We start from the raw sequence: 20,916 nt of genomic DNA, 5'->3' as shown, positions 1-20,916 counted from the left end.
AAAATTCAGCTGCATATTTTCTTTGCTTTTTCTGGTCACTTCTGTATATGCATCCACAATTGACTGCTCCTATGAATTATGCTCTATGATAACTTCCTCCTTGCACTTAAATTGGCTTTTAACAAGCAGGTCTTTATGCATCTTGAATAATGACAAAACAATATCAGTAGAAAGGTTTTAATATTCAATACAAACGCGCTACAAAAGACTTGTGAATATTGAGTTGGCAGTTAGAACTCTGCCACCACCTGCTGGTCATCTTTGAACATGACTTTTTCTCCAGGATATTTACACAGCATTTACAAGAAAAGCAACTTACATTTTGAAAAAACAAACATTCTAACCAAATAAACAGAATCTTGAGAAATGAAATAAATGTCAACCCAGATGGAGTTATGAATATGGGACAGCTCTAAATAATCAAATCCATTATCCTTCTTGAAAATGTCCCCAGATGTAGAAAGTGCTGATCCAGCTCTACATGATTCCCTGAGTTTGTCCCTTTCCTGCGATTTTCTTGGAGCACTCCAGCAAAGCATTGTGGATGTCTTTGGCACAGGAGATCTGAGACTTGATCATGCCGAGGTATTGGGCGTAAGACATGGACTCTGTCTGCACTGTGTCCGGTTTCGTGGCTGTTGGGACCAGGTTGGGTGAATGTTTGGCGCTGTCGATGCTCTGGGAGAGACACTCATATGCCAGCCGCTGCACAGAGGAGACAGATCGAGAGTTTGTGTGCTATGTTTATAATGTGGATACAGTAAATGTAGAGTGTTACACACAGATAACCAGCTGGGCTCTCAGTCAACACTGAAACCTGGAGTTCCCAACCTTTTTTTCTTAAGGGACACCTTTTCTATTATTGTGTAAATTGACTGACATATTTATGGATATTTCTTATGATATTCAATAACAATAACAGTACAGAAGAACTGATTAATTAACTGACTAAGCCAAAACTTGAATGCAATAACTGTGGAAAGTTTGTGTAAGATTCTGATTTGGTTTCATTCTGAGAAATCACACAATTTATTATGGCCAGAATCTACGAAATGTGGGTATTTGTGGTGAAGGGGTGGTCAGGCATTTTCCCAAATCAGGCGGGCTCAAGACATACACATAAAAAAACATAGTCACACCCCAGCCACCCCCTAACTCTGATTAAGTACAATCCCTAATGTGTGTGTGTTGAAGTCTCACCAAACACAGCTCCAGCTGATCGCAAAGGGCATAAAACTCCTCTAGGCTTTTGTCAAAGCGCTGCACAGTTGTGTCACTGCTTTTGCTGAAGCAGAAGAAACAAAGAAAAAAAAGACATTTAAAAACCTCAAATCTGTGCTGCCAGAAACATCTTTCTCCGGTACTTTAGCTGTAAAGATCCTCTAACCAATCAACTTACATGCCGTTGTCAATAGTCGTGTTGTGGGCCAAATTCAAGGATGCAATTTTCATCACATTCTGAAAGTAAAAAATAAAGCAACACATTTTAAATATATTTCTGTAGATCTTTAAATTGTTTTGTGAAACGACAGTATTTCGAGTGTGTACTCATTAAAGCAACTTTAGCTATAGTGATCAGGTGTTTTGGGTATTGTTTTCAGCGCGATGTCGAGCAGTTACCTGCAGACTCTCCTTCAGCTGTGGAATGAGCATCTTAAATCTATGAACTGGATCAAAGTCTTGCTGCTGGCTCAGTTGCTGCTGTTGTTGTAATGAAGCAGGCTGTTGTAGTCCGGGCTGCGACATCGGCCCGCCGGGTTGCTGCTGCTGAGACGCCATCTTGGCCGGCTACGACGAATAAACCGGAAAAAGAACAACATATCCGGCTTGTGTGTTTTTCAAAATAAAAGCCTTAACGAAATCCACAGATGTCCAGATGAGAGCCATTGTGCACACACCGACATCCTTCTTTCTGTGATAACTTAATAACTCCCCTTTGTAGCCTACTACTATGTAGCATTTACATTGTACACATATATTCGTTTTAGCCCTTGTAATACATTTTTTAATGTGCTGCATGCATGTAGGGACTACCACGGCTTTCGTTGTACAATCACACATCGTAATCACAGTAAAGATGACGCTGTTATGATCAATCCATTATATACTTTACACTGTATGAAATAATTTAAACCAATTTTTATATAAAAGACATGCATTTATTAACTTATATACTTACTGATTGCTTTCTTTATTGTTTTTTGTTTCGTTTCACTTATTTTACTTTTTATCATGTGTGACTTCTTCTATCCCATGCTGTATAATTTTTAAACAGTTTTTCATTATCCATGTTTTTTGTGTGCAAAGTACTACTAAGTGCAACATAAATACAGTTTATTATTCTTATTATTATTATTATTATTGCTGTTTTCAATTTGACCAATTAATATTGTACTTATTCAGGCACCTTCAGAAGGCATTTTATTGTTCTGTATATTTCTATGGAACGGGTGGGGTCAAACTTTTATTATACAAATGCATATGTTTATGTTCGGTCTTTATGAGGTCGTTCTTTACAGCGTGGGCCTACTTTTTTGTAAATCATTTAATGGTAAAACACGTTTAATATACAATTTTATATTCAGGACACTGACTTTGAATAGAACTATTATTATTATTATTATTATTATTATTATTATTATTATTATTATTATTATTATTATTATTATTATTAATTATTATGATGATGATGATGGTGATGTTTGTATCAAAGTTGCTCCTTGGCGGTTTTTCTGTTTCCATGCAGGCGGCAGCGGCATCGGCGCAGTGGCGGAGGGGGAGGGCCCTGCAGCCGCTCGTCTCTGGCAGAAACCCCGTAGTGCAGCACAGCAGCGCCATTCGGTAACTGCAACAGTATCCAAAATGGCAGGAGCTGATGGAGACGACTCTCTCTACCCTATCGCAGTTCTCATCGATGAACTGCGAAATGAGGATGTCCAGGTAACAACATTAGCTTCAACTTTAATCGTCATTTATAGTGTAGAGTAAAATTATGCCGCGTTTCAGTATTTGACTACCAGCTAGCTAACTAGCACATAAATGCTAGCGCTCACTGCCAAGGCCTATCGGGAATTTTCTACCGGGCGCACCCTGCATTGCTAGTCTACCTGGTTTGTTGTCAAGATTTACGATGTTAATTAATATCCTAAAGTAACGGACAATGTTATTTTTGGTCGATCGGTGAATTTCTCAACTGAAATGTAGAGATTATAAAGTAAGTTTGGTAAGACAAGCTAACCAGGTCATTGGTTTAGCCGCTAGCGTTAACGCATTTTAGGCTAGCTGACTTTCATTGACTCAAGTTAGCAATCACAACAGGAGGGCGTGAAAGGCCGCAGTGGGTAGAGCTCACTGTTGTTAGCCTGTTAATTACTCGTCAACAAATGTTAGGCTATCATGTCGATTCGGCTATTTTAGTTAGCGTTAATTGTACTTTAAAAGCAGGTAACCGTAATTAGCTAGCTACTTAATGCGAATGCTCTTAGTCATACACGACATACACATACACAAGATTTTAACTAAAATAAGCAAATCCTGACGTTAGCTTGGTACAGTGAGGGTAAGTCATTGACACTGATTTGACACTTTATTGTGAATACTTCACTAAGAAACGAATCTTTATTTTGTGTACAGTTACGACTGAACAGTATCAAGAAGCTGTCCACTATTGCTCTGGCCCTCGGTGTTGAGAGGACTCGCACTGAACTCCTTCCTTTCCTCACAGGTAATAAAGTGAATGGTTTACGCCGTCAACATCACCTGATGTTTGACATGGCAGTCACGACCTCTGTTGTTTTTTAAAAGGTTGTCACATGACGAAAATCTGAATGTGTTTCTTGTCAAACCACTCTAAGCTGTTGGGAAAACTCTGTCATATTTCCAAACCTCAATATATATATACTCACAAGTTTTTTCACGAGTCTTTTCTTTATCTCTTAGATACCATCTATGATGAAGATGAGGTGCTCTTGGCCCTGGCTGAGCAGCTTGGCAATTTCACTATGTTGGTGGGAGGGCCAGAATACGTCCACTGTCTCTTGGTAAGTCACTGGAGAGTTTATTCATTTGCTTATATTAGGTTATAAATCTTCTCCTGCTTTTTAAAGCGAGATAGGAGACTGTACAAGTCCAGGGTCCAAGTCATGAAAATTCACAAACACATTTTTCAAGCCTGGAAAAGTCCTGGAATTAGCAAAAGAGTGTTGTAAAATTATTGATCTTTATTGGATAGTGTGTTGCGTCACACACTTCAGTGTATTCCAGCTCACTGAAATTCTATATGAATAGAGTGTGAATCTGATATGTTTGGAAAAGGCCAGGGAAGTGGAGCGAGAAAAGTTTTGAAATGCTGTCCATGTACATGTGTGGGAACCTTGGAGGTCATTTTAAAATCTGTGTTGACAACACGATATATTTTCATGTTTATTGTAAATAATGATTTTGTTACATAATGAGAGAATACAGCTCAGGATACTGATACAGATACATTCAGTAGCAGCACAGAGGCATAATGTGGCGCAGTCACGCAGGCAGTGGCCACAGAGACATCACTTGTTTTGTGATGGATTCATACTTGTGTTTCTATCTTCAGCAGGTTTGTTGATTAAAAGATAACTAAAAGGCTGCATTATTTCTAAATTATGGATTTTTCAGCACTCACTTATCTTTCTGTCTTAGTTAAATTAATATTTCAAGACATATATTAGACACTATCAAGGTTTTCCTCGGGCCTATTTTTTAGATTACCTAAACCCAAAATATTGTTTTCTGTGGAGAGTGTTAAATATTGGCATATTGTCCTCTACCTTAACATACGTTTGAAGTATAAACTACTACGTGCTATGGGTGTTAATTGTTCACAAAATTTACTCCTCGGTTAGATATGGTACAGTGGTGTCATGGTTTGGTAAGATTTTGATACAGCAAGAAAGTGGAAATGCCAGAGAAATAACCATGATTTATACATTTTTACTTTTAATTTTATGTTACTTTGATTAATTTAAGCGAACATCACAAAGTAGTTTTTTTTTCCTTTTTTTTAATGTTTTGGTTTGGAGGTGGGAGGGGCAGAAAATATGTAGTTGAGCGCAGTGGCACCAAGAACATCATATCAAACAGTTTTTGATCTATATTTTTCTTTTCAAATGTACTAGGATAGTTTATCATATTGTGTGGTTTGTAAGAGCCTTGGACCAAATGGTTCAATACAGATACAAGTATTGTCACACCCTTTGTACATGCACATCCTCATAAAGTCTTGTATTTGTTAATTGTTCAAGAACACAACTAACTAATTTAACCTTATTCCTTCTTGATGCACAGCCTCCTCTGGAGAGCCTTGCTACAGTGGAGGAGACGGTAGTCAGAGATAAAGCTGTGGAGTCACTGCGGAAGATCTCTCAGGAGCACTCTCCAGTTGACCTGGAGGTCCACTTTGAGCCTTTGGTCAAGCGGCTGGCCAGCGGTGACTGGTTCACCTCTCGCACATCTGCTTGCGGCCTCTTCAGCGTCTGTTATCCCCGTGTCTCCAGCACTGTCAAGGCTGAGATTCGTCAGTAAGTGGCTACCTAACAAAAGACACAAAGCTCTAAATCAAACTCAAAAATCACCATTCAATTTAACATATGCAAGAGGCAACTGTTTAAGTCTCCTAACCAGGTTTGGTTAGTCAGATTTCTCTAATCAAAAGGTCTGTTTGTGGTTTATCTTTAGGCATTTCCGCACCTTGTGCTCAGATGATACTCCTATGGTGCGTCGTGCTGCCGCATCGAAACTGGGGGAATTTGCCAAAGTCTTGGAGCTGGATTATATAAAAATTGACATTATTTCCCTCTTCTCTGCCCTGGCCTCTGATGAGCAGGTATGAGCCCTCTTCTTACTTCCTCTCAACCTGAACTGCTGTTGCAATCTCTGTTCTTCAGTCTCTTCTGGCTGTTAAACCTAAGGATGGTCAAACTGATCCCTTTATTTTTCTCCATCAGGACTCAGTGCGGCTGCTTGCCGTAGAGGCTTGTGTCAGCATTGCCACTCTGCTGCCTCAGGAGGACCTTGAGACCTTGGTGATGCCAACCCTGCGTCAGGCTGCAGAGGACAAATCCTGGAGGGTCCGCTATATGGTGGCTGACAAGTTCTCTGAGGTAAGAGACCGACTCCTTTTCTCTGCTGGCATCGTTGGTTAGACGTAGCTTAAAAATGTCAATTTAGAATCAATTGTTGTGCTGAGTTGGCTTCACGTTGTTCAGTACCTTAGAATCATTTAGCTCAAACTATATTGACATGTGCTCATTGCAAACTAAGGCTGAAGGCCATGATTAATATTTTTCCAGTGCGCTACATGCTCCAAGTCACAGAGGAAATAAGGTTTGAAAGTTTGGGCACATTTTACTGCTGAGGATAAAGAAAAAATACAGATCAAATGTATACACATTTGTGCACAGTGCATCATATAAAATACATGACTGTAGGGGTGTGCGATATGACGATATTAGATCGTGAAGAATTAGAATGTGTCCGCGATCCGCCATCACGGAGAGATCGTTGAATCGTGCTACAGTGCCCATTGTATCTGTTGTAGTTTTATGCTCATACACGAGACGCATCCAAACATCAGAGTGGAGCTCTGCTGTGTGACTGCGTGTAATGTTGTGTGTATTGCTCCACAAAAATATCGTATCACGATTTTTTTACACTTAGGCAAAAGTACCTTTTTGAACAGATTTTAATCTGTGTGCACAATTTTGTTCTCCACTGTTTTGATGGGAACAATGTCTTTTGTCAGGTAAAATATTATCGATGTTGAATTTTTTTGGCGTACAAACTCTTTGGTTTTTACATGTTCATCCATGACCTCCCACCTGTGAAATAAAGGGGGAGGGGAAAGACAGCCAGGACTCAGTGGTTTGCTACGATTGTTTCTCTGTGTATCTATCGAGAAGGCATGAAACAGATTTGCAAAGAATGTGCTTCGGCTGAGAAAGATCAAGACTTGGTTAAACCTAATATAAGTTACTTTCCGCCTCTGAATATTTGTCTGTTGGTTCATTCAGATACTTTGGTGCTTTGAAGAGAAGCTCCACTCTATTTATCTGTCTCTAACAGCGCTGCGCTGTCAGGCGAGCAGTTGTTTGATCTGGGATAATGTAACGCTGCTCGGTTGTCACATAGTCAGCTGTATTCTACAGGCAGTCCGGTTTATTACACTCATTTTATTCTTGATTCATCAGTGTTTCTTTTTAAATTTATATGTTCAATTGGACATTGAGACACGTTGATTTCTCGCTAAATGTAGCTCCAGAAAGCAGTGGGGCCAGAGATCACCAAGAACGATCTGGTCCCAGCCTTCCAGAATCTTCTGAAGGACTGTGAAGCCGAGGTCCGTGCTGCTGCAGCCAACAAAGTCAAAGGTCAGTATATAAGTATACACTTTGGAAGGTGAAATGCATGCAATTGCATGTGAATTGCGATTGGGTTGATTTAAACAACTTGTTTGAGCTTCTTGTCCTGTCTTTTCTATATCATTTATTGACCGTGTGCTTTTCCTCTTTTTCTTAGAATTCTGCGAGAACCTCCCAGAGGACAATCGCGAGCAAATCATCATGACTCACATTCTGCCCTGTGTCAAGGTAAAAAATAAACTTTCCTGTCTGCCACATCGTGACATTTCTTGGGTGTTTCACTTCTCAGACAAAAAAAAAAAAAACATGTCGAGTTGCCATGTGTTATTGAGTATGGAAAAAGACTAGAGGCTTATCTTTTTATAGTACTCCCCAAAGTATTTATGCAGTCTTGTGGTGTTGTGATGTCTGTCTTAATGAAGACTGGTTTGTTTTAACAACTTGGGTCTTTTTTTCATAATGTTGTTAATCCTTTTGACGCTGATAATATTTGAGTTACCAACTCAATTTCTGATATCTCAAGTGTATAAGGGCAACGGCCAGCAGCAGATGTTGGTTTGACAGCATTATACAGGGTTCCCATGGTCATGAAAAACCTGGAAAAGTCATGGAATTTCACAATCATGTTTTCCAGGCGTGGAAATGAAATAAGTAAAAAGTCATTGAATTTTTGACCCTTAGAAAACAGAGTAAACTGGATTGATTTCTTTCAAAAATAGGAAAAGGGCTGCGAGCAAAGAAAGAAAATCACCAAAACTTAAGCAAAAAAAGGAAAGTAAAAAAACCCAGCACAAACAAGGAAATGACCCAAAAACGTGCCCAAAAAGTAATAACTTTGAAACATTATTTGAAATGTATAATCACGAGAATTATATAGTTTTCTAGCTGAAATTATGTTTGAATCCGATGCGTTTGAAAAATGCCAGGCAAGTTGGGCAAGAAAACAAAAACTATCATGGGTCCTTTAAAGTCATTGAAAAGTTTTGAAATTTTGGCCATGAAAATTTACGGGAACCCTGGTTATGCTAACTGCTCATACAAATATAAAACTGAGAGAAATGTCTTGCACACAATTGTCAGTTTTTGTAAGAAAAATATGTGCTGGCGACTATAACTACAGTAGGTTTAGCCAGAAAGCTGCTCTGTAAAACTTAATGCACATTTATAAAACACAGTAATGATTTATTTACATTTTTAGATTTCTTTTCCAGCAGTGGTAAAAAGAGTTTTGTTTACAAGCTGTGTGTTGTGTGCCCCAGTCACATCAATTTTATTTACAAACCCAGTTTGCCTCAGAGGGCTTTACAGCATACGACACCTCTCTGTCCTTGGAGCCTCACAGTGGACAAGGAAAAACGCCCCCAAAAAACATTTAACAAGGAAGACATGGTAGAAACCTCAGAAAGAGCAACTGAGGATCCAGAAGTGCAATAGATTCCGCTTTTACTAGACTTCATTTCCCAAGATACCTGCAGTTAATAAATAAAATATTTAAACTGACCAAAACTCTGAAATAAGCACTAAGTTTTTAACGAGTATTTTCATTTTGGTGAATTTTCAGTTATAGACATATTTTTACTGCTATATATTTAGGATTTATGTGTTTGCTTGGATTGTCTTGAACAGACGAAATCATAAAACTAATTCAAGTTGACAGCATTTACATGCGCACACTAAAAAGATACCACATACCACAACATGTGGAGACAGCAGGCATTTAGTTATCCAGAGATGCCCGTTAATGAAACTCTAACCTCAAATGGCTGTTAAGGGGGCATTTTGTGTGGGGGCCTTGCAAAAGACGTCCAGTTAGACGTTGCCCGTCCGTGTGTCAGTGTTTGTTTTTGAACTGCAGGTGGCACTGTTGTTTCATTTTCAACAGTAAGTTCAGTCCTAGTGCTTTTGATTAAAAAAAATCTTATATCATTATCAGATGTTTTTTTCAATTCACTAATGGTGGTAAAGATAGACTTGCAGTAAAAATCCTGAATCTTGAGACTGTTGTTGTTTAGATCTCACAAAGGGTCACTCTGCTTCTCTTGGCAACATAAATAAACTGTGGAACAAAACTGAAAAAAAATCCCCTAATTCTTTGTTCCTTGTTTCTACTATAATTTTCTGTGTAATATTGGTTTAATCAGTTATGTTTGGTATAATCACGGGGGCAGCTTTGGCTCAGGAGTTAGAGCAGTTGTCTGCCAATTGTAGGTCATTGATTGGTATAATACTCTGTATAAATACAGTCCATTTAATCAGTGAATATGACAGTGTGATAGGTCATTTCTGTGTCTCCTAATTATATTATGCCATTTCTGTTTCTGTCTACATCATATTTGAGGATATTCCACTCACAGTAGTTAACTGCAATGACTGTTTGTATTCTGCTCCAGTATTACGTCCGCTCTAAGTCGATTATAGCCTCCCTCGCTGTATTGTGTTGTGAATGCGACCCATAGCAGTAGTCTCGATGTTTATTTACGTCCTTTCTGTCCTAACTATTTGTTTATGCTGATCTCTCTGTCTCCTGTGTGTCCCATCCCTGTCCAGGAACTTGTTTCAGACACCAACCAGCATGTGAAGTCAGCCCTGGCCTCAGTCATTATGGGCCTTTCGACCATCCTGGGCAAGGACAACACAATAGAGCACTTACTGCCTCTCTTCCTGGCTCAGCTCAAGGACGAGGTAAAGGAAATGCAGACTTGTAATTGTGGGCCTCAATTGCTCTTTTATATTTTACACAGCTGATTTTAGAAAATCCTCAAGGCAGTGTGCTTTGTTTGGTAACATTCACAACAAAAGCTTCTAGTAAAGCATTTGAGTTTGACCAACTTCTTTGGTCTTAAGTGATCAGCACGTCTGAGACTTGGTAAAGCCACTTAGCTGCAGCCACCAGATATACCTGGCTGCCACCTGGGTAGGTAGGAGGATGATTCATGCAGTTGGCAGCCAGACTAAGACCTCACAATTTAGGAGACAGAATTGCCGTGTCTAGAGGGAAGCGGAGTGAAAAGCTGGACGGTACAACTAGATCACTTACTAGATTACAAAGGAGTAAATGCAGGTATTTACTGGTTAAAGTAGGTTAAGCAAGTCTATGGTTTCACCTTGTCGTTGAGCACATAGACTGATAAAAAGATGTTTCCAGTTTCATTACAAAACCATTCTGTCTGCTTTTCATTTCAGCTATTTTTGTGACTGCCATACCTTTTGAAATGATTTGTTCCAGGAGCTTTTACAGTAATAGAAATGTAGAGTGAGGTGTTTTATGAGTCTGCACAAAGTTACAGTGGGCTGGGTTTTAGAGGAAGAATGTACAAGAACAATTACCTGCCAACATAACAGGTTCATCTAGAACAACAATAGCCCAGTCACATCTTGTCCCGTGAATACATTTCCATAACAATAATATGCATGTTGAGATTAGACATGAGTCTGGCTGCTTAGACACAGATGTACATGAATGTTTTGGAAGGCCCAAGGCTGTCAGTTCTTTCATTGCTTTCCCTTAGTCCTATTTAAAGATGGCCTCGTTTCCTCGCAGCATATACGCAAGACCAAGAGTGTCTAAATAGATTTCCATCCAAGCTGACAGCTTTGACTTGAAAATTTCGATAATTCAAGGTGCGTTCATCTGAGAACAGTTTAAAAGGAGCAAGATGGAGAGCATTTTGCAAACATGCCATTTATTTAAAAGCTGAATTATTTCAAGCTGTCACTGCGCCTTATTTTGGTACTTGACTCTCAAGCCTGACTGAGAGTGTCAAATCATTGTGCAGTTTAGGGCTTCTGTTTTTTAGTATAAAATTGAATAAAAGTTTTGTTTAGCTGTGTAGCGACTATCTTGACCTACTTTTAACCGCTCAGCTAGCTGCGGGTGGAGACCTGTTCACCAGGCAGAATTAAAAGTTGGGTGAGGTTCCCGCTTAATCGATGATGCACATGTACAAAAGAGCAGCTTTCATTGCGATCAAAACTTGCGGTGGTGATGCGATGACTATCTTTATGATGATGTGAGCAAAACGGGCGAACGAACGGTAAAAACGGCCTGTTCTCCCCGTCACCCATGCATGATTACGCCGCCTGTAACACCTGTGCCCCTTATATGCTTTACTGGCCATGATAACCTGCACTGTCACCCGTGATGAATCTTTACACAGAAAATATAAACTGAAAAGTATACAGACATAACTAATGGCTCCTACAAGCTGTTCCAAACATCCTGTCCAAATTTGAACTAAAGCAGATCTCCATTTAAGGCTCTTGAATATAAACCTTTGTTGCATTATTCTACATAAAATTACTTTGAAGGCTGTTTTGTTTATAGTAACTAAAGTGGCGTGGCGAGAGCCAAGAAATTTGCACGTTGGAAAGAGTAAGATTGATTTTTCAGTATAAAGCTAAAAATTTCAATTTCGATTTAGTTGCTTGTTTTATGTAGGTTTATGAGATAAGAATATTGTCTTATTTGTTCAGAGGTAGAAAAATGTTGACACAGTAGAGTTAGACACTGTTACAGTATCATTGAAAACAGCAAATCACTTTTATACAAGAGTTTAGTCAACACAGCTTTTCAGCAGACCACACTAGGGTCGGGTATCATTTGGGTTATTTATGATACCGACTCTAAAACAATATCTGCGCAGAATGGAGGTCCACAACTTAAAAGAAAGTTTTTTTTTCATTATTACAAAAACAAATCTGAGCTTAAAATTGAACAATAAATCAAACTCTTGAAAGTGATGTATGTAACTCTGGAGAGAGATAATTGATTGTAGTGATGTGTCCTTCCATGTCGAGGCTTCGAAGCATGTCGAGTAATTCATGAACATTTCTGTGAAGCGCGTATCGAGGCTTGTATCGATGACATATGTGGTGACCTTCTAAGCCTCGGGAGCCGGCCGTACCACGTGACTGATTCAGGAAATGGTTCGCGGGTTTGGCGTGCGATTCGAAATATTAGGGGCAACGAAACGCAACGGACCTCCACTGTCCCCTCACATTTTGTTGACTTTGGACTTTATTGTGCATTTGTTTGCAATCTATTCGAGCTTATTAATAAGTATATTATTGGTTTATTGGCATTATCAATTAAGCACAATTCAATTCATGGCTTCACACACCAAAGCCATGGTGTCATTATACTCACTCAGCCTGTTTTACATTTATTGTCCACTTGATGGCACAGTAGAGCAAATGAAGCACCGTGACGCTTCGGCCCACGAGTGAACCAATTGGATGGAAAGCTTCAGTGCTTCATGACACTTCATCTTGCCATCACTAATTGATTGACAGTCATCCCCAGGACATCATCAAATACAGACGCTTTGCGTTAGTTGTCAGACCAGACTGCATTTCAGTGTTTTAACTTTGTCAGTGGAAAGAAGAGTTGTAAGCAGAGTTGGAAATTAGCACCAGCCGCCAGCCAAATGCTGGTAAAATATTGAGTGGCTGGTAGATTTTGGAATCCTCTAGCCACAGTGGCAGGTGGGCAAAAAAAGTTCACGCCTTGGACTGTAACTGAAATAAAAACAAAAACAATTTGACTTTATGCTGGTTCAATTTGCTATTATGTCTGCAATATAGGAGTTCCATAAGGTACATAGATATCCTAATAACACTTAATTTAGACCAATTTTCTGTGGCAATTCCAATGGTCCTCGGAAATCAGACTTGACTTTTCATCATTACTTTGTTGTGATGAAGGCATGCTGCCATAAGCTTTAGTTGCTCATCCTAATTATGTTTCTGTCACAGTGCCCTGAGGTGCGTCTCAACATCATCTCCAACCTCGACTGTGTGAATGAGGTGATTGGCATCCGTCAGCTCTCTCAGTCACTGCTGCCGGCCATTGTGGAGCTGGCAGAGGATGCAAAGTGGAGGGTCCGCCTCGCCATCATAGAGTACATGCCCTTGTTGGCAGGACAGCTGGTGAGTAATGGAGTCTAGGAACACTGCAGAAACCCATTCAGAATGTGTTTTAAAGGTCATTTTCATTAGGACCATGTGTTGAACTAGAAATATTAGCAATGTGTGACAGACTTCATCAGGCCTGATTTGACTGTAAACATCCAGGAAAGTGTTCACACTCTTGTCTTCTCTCAGGGAGTGGAATTCTTTGATGAGAAACTCAACACCCTTTGTATGGCCTGGCTTATTGATCACGGTAAGGCACTTACAGTTTTACTTTTTCAAAGGAATTATGTTAGATATTAAATTGACCGTATAAATAAAAACTATACTTTACTAAAATCTGTTTACTATGTGGCATAGTACATACATAACAGAGATGCTGATGAAAGCCACTGCAAGCAATATTCTTTTTTTCAGTGACTTCACATTAAGTCTGAATATTTGCCTTGTTTTCTAGTTAATTCCTACAATAACCTTCTGAAAAATCAAAAAATCCCAAATGAACTTCTTGGGGAAGGGCCTTTGTTTCCTCATTTTCCAGTTGTGATAATGTTATTTGATTTGGCCTTTATGTAATGCGCTAGCTCTTTTTAAATGCTCTCCCATATAACCCCTGCTACATCTTTAATGTTTTTTTATGACAAATATGGACTTGGACACTTTATTTGACAGTATTTACTCAGGATTTCTGCAGGTCCATAAAATTAGAATATTTTAAATTAAATGTTCTTAGTAATTTGGCCTTATAAGTCATTAAATTTGAATTTTGAGGTCTCAGTTTCTACAAACATTTTACTTAATTTAATTTCTCAGTATTTTAACTTCTTTTTTTCTGAGTCAAGCTCTTCTGCGTCTTTAAAGTTACCACCGAAACTAATACTTAATACATACAACTCAACTCCGTCTAATAACTATATTCCTACGTAAAATCTGCCTATGAATGCAACGACATATACTTACCAATACAATACTTGAATAAAAAAAAGATTTGCCCAATAATCTGTCTTAAGTTTGGTTAAAAATTTTCTTGAAAAGGTCAATAACAAGCATTAAATTAAAATGTATGACACCTGTAGACACACTGCATACTGCATTTAGTTTTCTACATCTCCAAAAACACCTGAGCCGAGCAGTCAGCGAACAGGCCGGGCTCAGTTGATATTGTATTATTAGTGAGGGTGAGAAAATCAGGGGCTATGGGAGGTGTGAGATGTGGCAATCTGCAGCTCTCTGCTGTCATCTACATGCTTATATAAGGCTGTGAATAAGAGGCGCTCTTCTTCCTAATCCCATGTAATGTGTACGAGTATGGAAAGAGCAATGTGAAAGATAACTCTATCCTTGAGTACAGTGTTTTGACAAATTGTCATCAGAATTTGTGTCACTGTAGTCTGGCTTTGTTTCCGCATGGGGCAGTTAGTTACTCTTGTGTGTTCTGTTGTACTTTCTGTAGGCATAACTTAACCCACTTAGTTTAATCTTGTTTGTGCTGGCCACAGCTTGTAACTCATCATATGAATTTATACTGTACTTAATGGAGTTAGAAACCACTGTCGGGTCACCCTGTGGGTGAGTTTGTATCTAAGCTGGGTTGCCCTTGGCTGTTCTCTCTACCAAGCAGTTTGAACTGTTCTGAGAGACGATCACCCGTATTCAATTCCTGGAAGAGCTGTGTGTCCGAAGGACTACACAACATACCCCGCTCCATTTTATAACCTAGAACCTTGTCTTTTGCATAGATTTTTCACTTTGAGTATATGTTCGCATCAAGTTTTCCAGTTAGAAAGAGACACACACGCTCTCTATTGAGGACAAAGGGCCAACTGGGTTACATCATTGGAATGCAGCTGGTGTGAGTTTCCGTGTGTGTGTGTTGGTGTGTGTGTTGGTGTGTCCGGCTGTGGCTGGGGTTAGGGCTGTGCCACCCTTACGTAAGCTCTTCAAAGACAGACAGGACTACAGAAACCAGCCCAGGGTCTTTCTCTCACTGACGAAACTACGGAGAGATTTTTCTGACATTTCACACGACATACAAGGAATGATTTCTGGTGTTTTAATCACACTGATTTCTTGTGTGCAATTACCCACTAAACTGAGATAGTTTATGTAGACTTTGTGGGGTCATGGCCTGAAATCAAGTCAGTGTTATTTATATAGCCTAATACCACAAATATATATATATATATATATCATGTGTAAAGCACACAAAACCCTCCTTCCTTTGATACTCATTTGTAGGAAAAGTCTCAAGGAAAAGTCCCAAAATAAACCTTCAATAGAGGACAAAATTGTAGAAACTTTAGGACGAGCAACAGTGGAAGTATTCCCCTTCCAGGGCAGACAGATATACAGCAGATTTTATGTGTGCAAAATGGCGTCTTTGCATACGGCATCATACATTGGAGCCCTGTGCAGATGCACAAATGCATCTGGTTTTGGCTTCTTACAACCGTTCCAGTCAATCACAATGGGAATAGACAAGGGGCACTTTAGGTCCCAAAAATAGTTAGACATAAAGGGGAGAAGTTTAAAAAAAAACAATAATGGCAGCAATGGCAGATAAGGATCAAAAACCTCCAGAGGTGTCAACTAATTTCAGACATTAATATTAAAGCATTATTTTAAACTTGCCTTGAGTTGGGTGGAGTTACAGTGTACTGTGACAACTTCCTCATGTTTTTAGCCACGACACAGATTTTTAACTGTGTTTCCCTAGAGCTCTGGGAACAGTTGACCTAGTAGGTAGTAAATGCTATCTAAAGTCAGCTTATGTTATGTTAGCCAGAAAAGCTCACTAGGTGTTGGGTACATCCATGTACAGAGTTGAAATGTGAAAGACAGTTATACTTAAGCAAATTTACTCACCCAGCTAAGAACAAGACAGCAGGCGTCTCAGTCGTGGACTCAACCGCACAACGAATGAGATAATTGCAACAACCATCTTGTTCACAGTGGACATATCTGTTGAACTCTAAAAAATTTTTTTTTAAAAATCACTTTTCAAATCACTTTTCTTCATCTTTCTGATGATATCTGCTGCCAGTAGGTTCATTCAAACCTCGTATGTATGTTGAAATGTAATTCCAATTCCCACTTTAAATTGATGTATCACTTCCTGCCGTCCATCTGAATTTTGCGAATCATAAGAGTCGTGTGATTGCAAGCTATAGACAAAAAAAAAAAATCCTAAAATGCATTGAAAGCATAGATGAACAATACGATCCAGGAGGACGTTGACATGCCGTCGATCTGACAGGACCTAAGCAGCGTGATCTCCTCTCCACAACAGAGACCCAGAAATCGATGAGAGTGGAGCACCCCATTCACAAAATGTTGTCACTGTAATTTTCCAGTGTATGCCATCCGTGAGGCAGCCACCTGTAACCTAATGAAGCTGGTGGAGAAATTTGGAGCTGAGTGGGCTCAGAACACCATTGTGCCCAAAGTGCTGGGCATGGCCAACGACCCCAATTACCTCCACAGGATGACTACTCTATTCTGCATCAATGTAAGTCAACGGCGTTATCTCCTATTAACTTGCTCTCACATTCAGGTCCTTCTTTGTTACTCATTTTGCTGTTCTGTTAATCGTTGTCTGTCTAAAACTACGTTAGTTCCATTTAAAAAATATCTATGTCTGTTATCTGTAAATGCAGCTCAGTGCTGTCATCACGAGTAACCACCTGTATTGTTTGTCGCAGGCTTTGTCAGAGGCATGTGGCAAGGACATCACCACTAAGCAGATGTTACCAGTGGTCCTCAAAATGTCCAATGACCAGGTGGCCAACGTACGCTTCAATGTGGCCAAATCCCTTCAGAAAATTGGCCCCGTCCTTGACAGCAAGTATGTTGCCTTTTTTAACTTCGGCGTCAGATATTTTCTTTACACAGTGACAGAAATCTGCCATTGTACAAAATTTAAGTACCAGCGTTGACACTTTGTTTAATAACCTTTAATCCTTTTTGTCCAAAAGTGCCCTTCAAACAGAAGTGAAGCCAGTGCTGGAGAAGCTGGCCACAGACACAGACATGGATGTCAAGTACTTTGCCCAGGAGGCTATCAGTGGTAAGCATTTCTCTCTTCTTTAGAAGATTTATTTTAAGATTTATTTGCACAAAACACCAGAAATACAACAACAAAGGAGGACAAGGTTGTGCAGATGAGATTAAGAAACCTCAAGGGGCTTATAAGAAATCTCACCTCAATAAGGATAATGAATACAAATATCGTGTAATCAAGAAAAGTAAGCAAACAAAGCAAGCAACACAAATCAGCCAAAAATAATGAAGAGGGGATGTGCGTGTGTTAGGATTGTTAACTCATTTTAAGACATTTTCAGACTATTTTTTTGTCATTGTATATAGACTTTGAATGACTTGGATTTGTGCTGCTGGTCCTTAAAATGTCTTAAATTCATTTTTGTTCTAAATTTTAGACATTTTAAGTCATGAGGTAGCCTTGAATTTGAGTTTGTGAAGTCTTATTTGCCACACACATTTTGTTTATTTCACGTATCCTTTTTTTGTCGAAATGAGTCAAGCTTTTCTGCGTGAAAGTTCTGTTTAAATCCTTAAACCGACCTCATATTGTCTATTACTTCTTCAAACTTGCAACTACCTAGAAAGTAGAAAGAAGATTTATTGGTCATTTTTTAAAGAAAGTTTAAAAAGCAAAATTACATTTATCCTTGATCCTGCTACGTCTTTGGAGATGAAGGTTGAATTGATTAAAATCAGCAGCTACTATGCTTGGTGATGTTGCTGCTGATGGCATTGTTCAATTCCTGCAGTGCATTTGTTTAATGTGCATCAGAGACCCATGTCCAAATGCCCCCCACAAGGTCAGTCAGTCCAGTGCAACAGCTTGACCAGGGATGTCAGGTGTTAATCATGTCTCTGTGAAGATGTGCGCAGTGCAGTCCCAGATATCCTTTTGCTGCCAAAATCACATCTCATCCATTTCACTCTCCTGCATCAGACACGAGACACAAGAAAGCTTGGTAGGGGAAAAGCTCCCGCTCCGGGTCAGGCCAGCCTCACCGTGATACAGACTCTTATCCGTCTTTTCATCCGGCACTTTCAGTTTTGTTTCTCCCCTCCGGTCCGACCGACTGCCGTATGCTGTCGGTGGGGACCCTTTCATGGTCCACTGCATTCACTCCAAGCCCCACAAGACTTTTCCCGATGCTGATAAGAGCCACTCTGTCGTAGAAAAGTCGTGCTTTAGCAGAAGGGGGCCATGGGAAGGGCCTGTTGGCAAAAAGGAGATTAATCCAAATGTATATTAATCCACTCAATAACTATATCCCTACTTAAAACCTACGTCTGCATGGAATCACATACAATATACACCACATAGCTGCAATGTTGGAATAAAAAATGAAATGTTCTAAATTCAGTCTTAAATTTGGTTTAAAATAATCTTAAAGGTTTTCAGAGAGCATTAAATTGAAGTGTCTGATACCAGCAGACACCCTGCTTGATTTATTAACAATTTGACGTGTTCAAAACTTATGATGATAAGAAATCTTACTCTTTCCTTTTTCAGCAGTTCTGGCCTCGGCATAACCAACCCAACATGGCTAAACCAGACAACCACCCAAGACAACAACGCAAACACTTTTACAAGATATTTATTGATGTTCAGGAACAACTGGTAAATGTATAGAGAAAGCTGTTAACAATTGTTTTATCCTTTTTCTGTTTTCCTTTTGTTACTGTCCAATAGTAGACCATGTCCAGGTATAGCACAGGCTTCTTCGTTAACCTTACTCTTTGCTGTAAATGGGTGCTTTAAACAAAGGCAAAGTGTGATGAAATTGCATTAAGTGGTGCATGTTGACTAATGTGCTACTGTACTAGCTTGGCATCGCTAACCAGAACCCCCTCTCACATTCCTCCCTTTTACATCCTCAGCCACTGTTGTACTTTAGCCACTGTCGTTGCAGCTTACCACATGTCTATGTTCGCTTCCTAGCACCTAGGGCTGTGCTATCTCTGTGCTGCTGCGCTTTTCTCCCAGTGCTAGACGCAAACTTTGAGCAGCAGATGGTGCAGCAAGCTGTTTATTTTACAGAGCTTCCTCCCAAATCAGCCCTTTGATAGCCCTCTTTTCCCTGAGACACTGCTGTGGCCCTCCAGAGAAGTCATTGAAAAGTCCTTGCAGGGCTACTAGGCCAACTTTTATCCACCAGACCAAACCTGTTGTGTCTCTTGAATGCTTCACAGGGTTGCTCTGCACAAAGCTCTGACAAAGAAACAATGGTGTGTCTGTAACGGCATGTAATCTGATGAGCTCTCACTGATCGCATGTACTAATCAAACTCAAATAGTGTCCTTTCCAGACTCCACCAGACCACCATGCCCTTGTGCACTGTTTGTTCTCTGCAGCAACACAGATTGAATTGGTCAAACGAATGAATTACCTAGGCCCACTGTAATAGGGACCAGCTCAGTCATTAAGTGTTGCTCATAATTATCCCTCCTCCAAATCCTTAGTGATTCTGTTGATGTGCTAGGGTGGGAAGTAGTATTCAGTTGCTATTCTCTGCAATATGTTCTTGGCATCTCTCTCAATCTTTGTGCCAACGACTTTGATAAGCGGCGGTGTTTTCATCTTAGTATACCTGGGTAAACAGTTTGCACCTCTCCTGTTATGTAAAGAGGCAACGTTGTTCTTTTTCTGTGAGGGTCGCTTTATTCCTTGGACATTAATAGGATGGTAAAACAAAATTGACTACAGCTATCAGGGCCTTGGGATTAACAAAAACATGGCACTCCTTGTGTCCTAGAGCCACCCATTGTTCCCTTAAATCCATGCTAAGTCCTCCGCTGTACATGAGATTTAAAAGCATCAGGTCAGCAGACGTAAAGAGCCACCATTGCTTACAAATCTCTAAACGATGGAGAACAAGTGCATGCTTTCAAAGAAAGTGGGATGGGGGACATGGAGCATGTGTATGTAAGGCTGCAAAATGTTTTATTATGGGGTGGGAGCTGGGGTGGTTATGGGTGGGTTGAATAAATGTACCGTCTGTATTGATAAAAGAAACTTTTGTCTTTCCCTGAACTACTCCCGCTGTTCCCTTCTCCTCCCCCGTCCCTCTCATTTTTTTCTTGAATAAACCTTGATTGTTGATTGTCCTGTATTATGAAGGCTGTGCTTGTATTTTTATTTTGAATTCTCTTCACAATTGGGATGCTGTACTACTGTATCTTGATCTGAGTAAAGTACCATAAAGAACCTGGGAAAGCCCGCTTTTATACTGCTCAAGTACATCAAGGCTTCCTGTCACTGTAATTGGTAATTTGCTCCGTGATGGACAAGTACGTGAAATGATCATCAAAACAACCACTTTAGAATGTATAATGAACTTACCAGTGAATATACAATGGCTATAAAAAAGCATTTATGTTTAAGAATTGACTCATTAGATTCTTGATAATCAACAGAAGATACTTTAACTTCAAAGTTAAAACAAAAACCATTTGTTACTATTTCCTTGATATAAAGCCGTAGAGTGTAGGTGACTAGTCAACATCACTAACATGATTACCTTTTATAATAAATGAAATCCTCCCTCAAGTTAAATATTAAAGAAATACTGTACAT

General features: G+C 39.6%; 2 protein-coding genes across 3 annotated transcripts; one reads left to right on the top strand and one right to left on the bottom strand.

The window, feature by feature from the left end:
* Window positions 1-161: 161 nt before the first annotated feature.
* med29 (mediator complex subunit 29) lies at window positions 162-1,790 on the bottom strand. The gene is made up of 4 exons (XM_042487164.1): window positions 1,621-1,790; window positions 1,400-1,458; window positions 1,201-1,285; window positions 162-705 (listed from the first exon to the last, which is right to left on the bottom strand). The coding sequence occupies exons 1-4, from the start codon at window positions 1,777-1,779 to the stop codon at window positions 478-480; spliced, it is 531 nt and encodes a 176-aa protein (XP_042343098.1). The 5' UTR covers window positions 1,780-1,790; the 3' UTR covers window positions 162-477.
* Window positions 1,791-2,818: 1,028 nt separating this feature from the next.
* On the top strand, window positions 2,819-20,452 carry ppp2r1bb (protein phosphatase 2, regulatory subunit A, beta b). 2 transcript variants are annotated; one of them, XM_042486459.1, is made up of 15 exons: window positions 2,819-2,940; window positions 3,634-3,724; window positions 3,940-4,040; window positions 5,323-5,555; window positions 5,713-5,860; window positions 5,982-6,137; window positions 7,289-7,403; window positions 7,552-7,622; window positions 9,942-10,076; window positions 13,149-13,322; window positions 13,497-13,557; window positions 16,658-16,812; window positions 17,006-17,148; window positions 17,279-17,370; window positions 18,856-20,452. In XM_042486459.1, the coding sequence occupies exons 1-15, from the start codon at window positions 2,863-2,865 to the stop codon at window positions 18,870-18,872; spliced, it is 1,770 nt and encodes a 589-aa protein (XP_042342393.1). In that variant the 5' UTR covers window positions 2,819-2,862; the 3' UTR covers window positions 18,873-20,452. The 2 variants fall into 2 exon arrangements, with proteins under 2 accessions (XP_042342393.1, XP_042342392.1); XM_042486458.1 differs by having other exon boundaries at window positions 2,822-2,940; window positions 18,853-20,452.
* Window positions 20,453-20,916: the final 464 nt, after the last annotated feature.

The sequence above is a fragment of the Plectropomus leopardus genome, chromosome 5 (genome assembly GCF_008729295.1).
Source record: "Plectropomus leopardus isolate mb chromosome 5, YSFRI_Pleo_2.0, whole genome shotgun sequence".
Taxonomy (NCBI): domain Eukaryota; kingdom Metazoa; phylum Chordata; class Actinopteri; order Perciformes; family Serranidae; genus Plectropomus; species Plectropomus leopardus.
The sequence above is the reverse complement of the archived record's forward strand: the minus strand, read 5'-3'. Positions and strand labels throughout refer to the sequence as shown.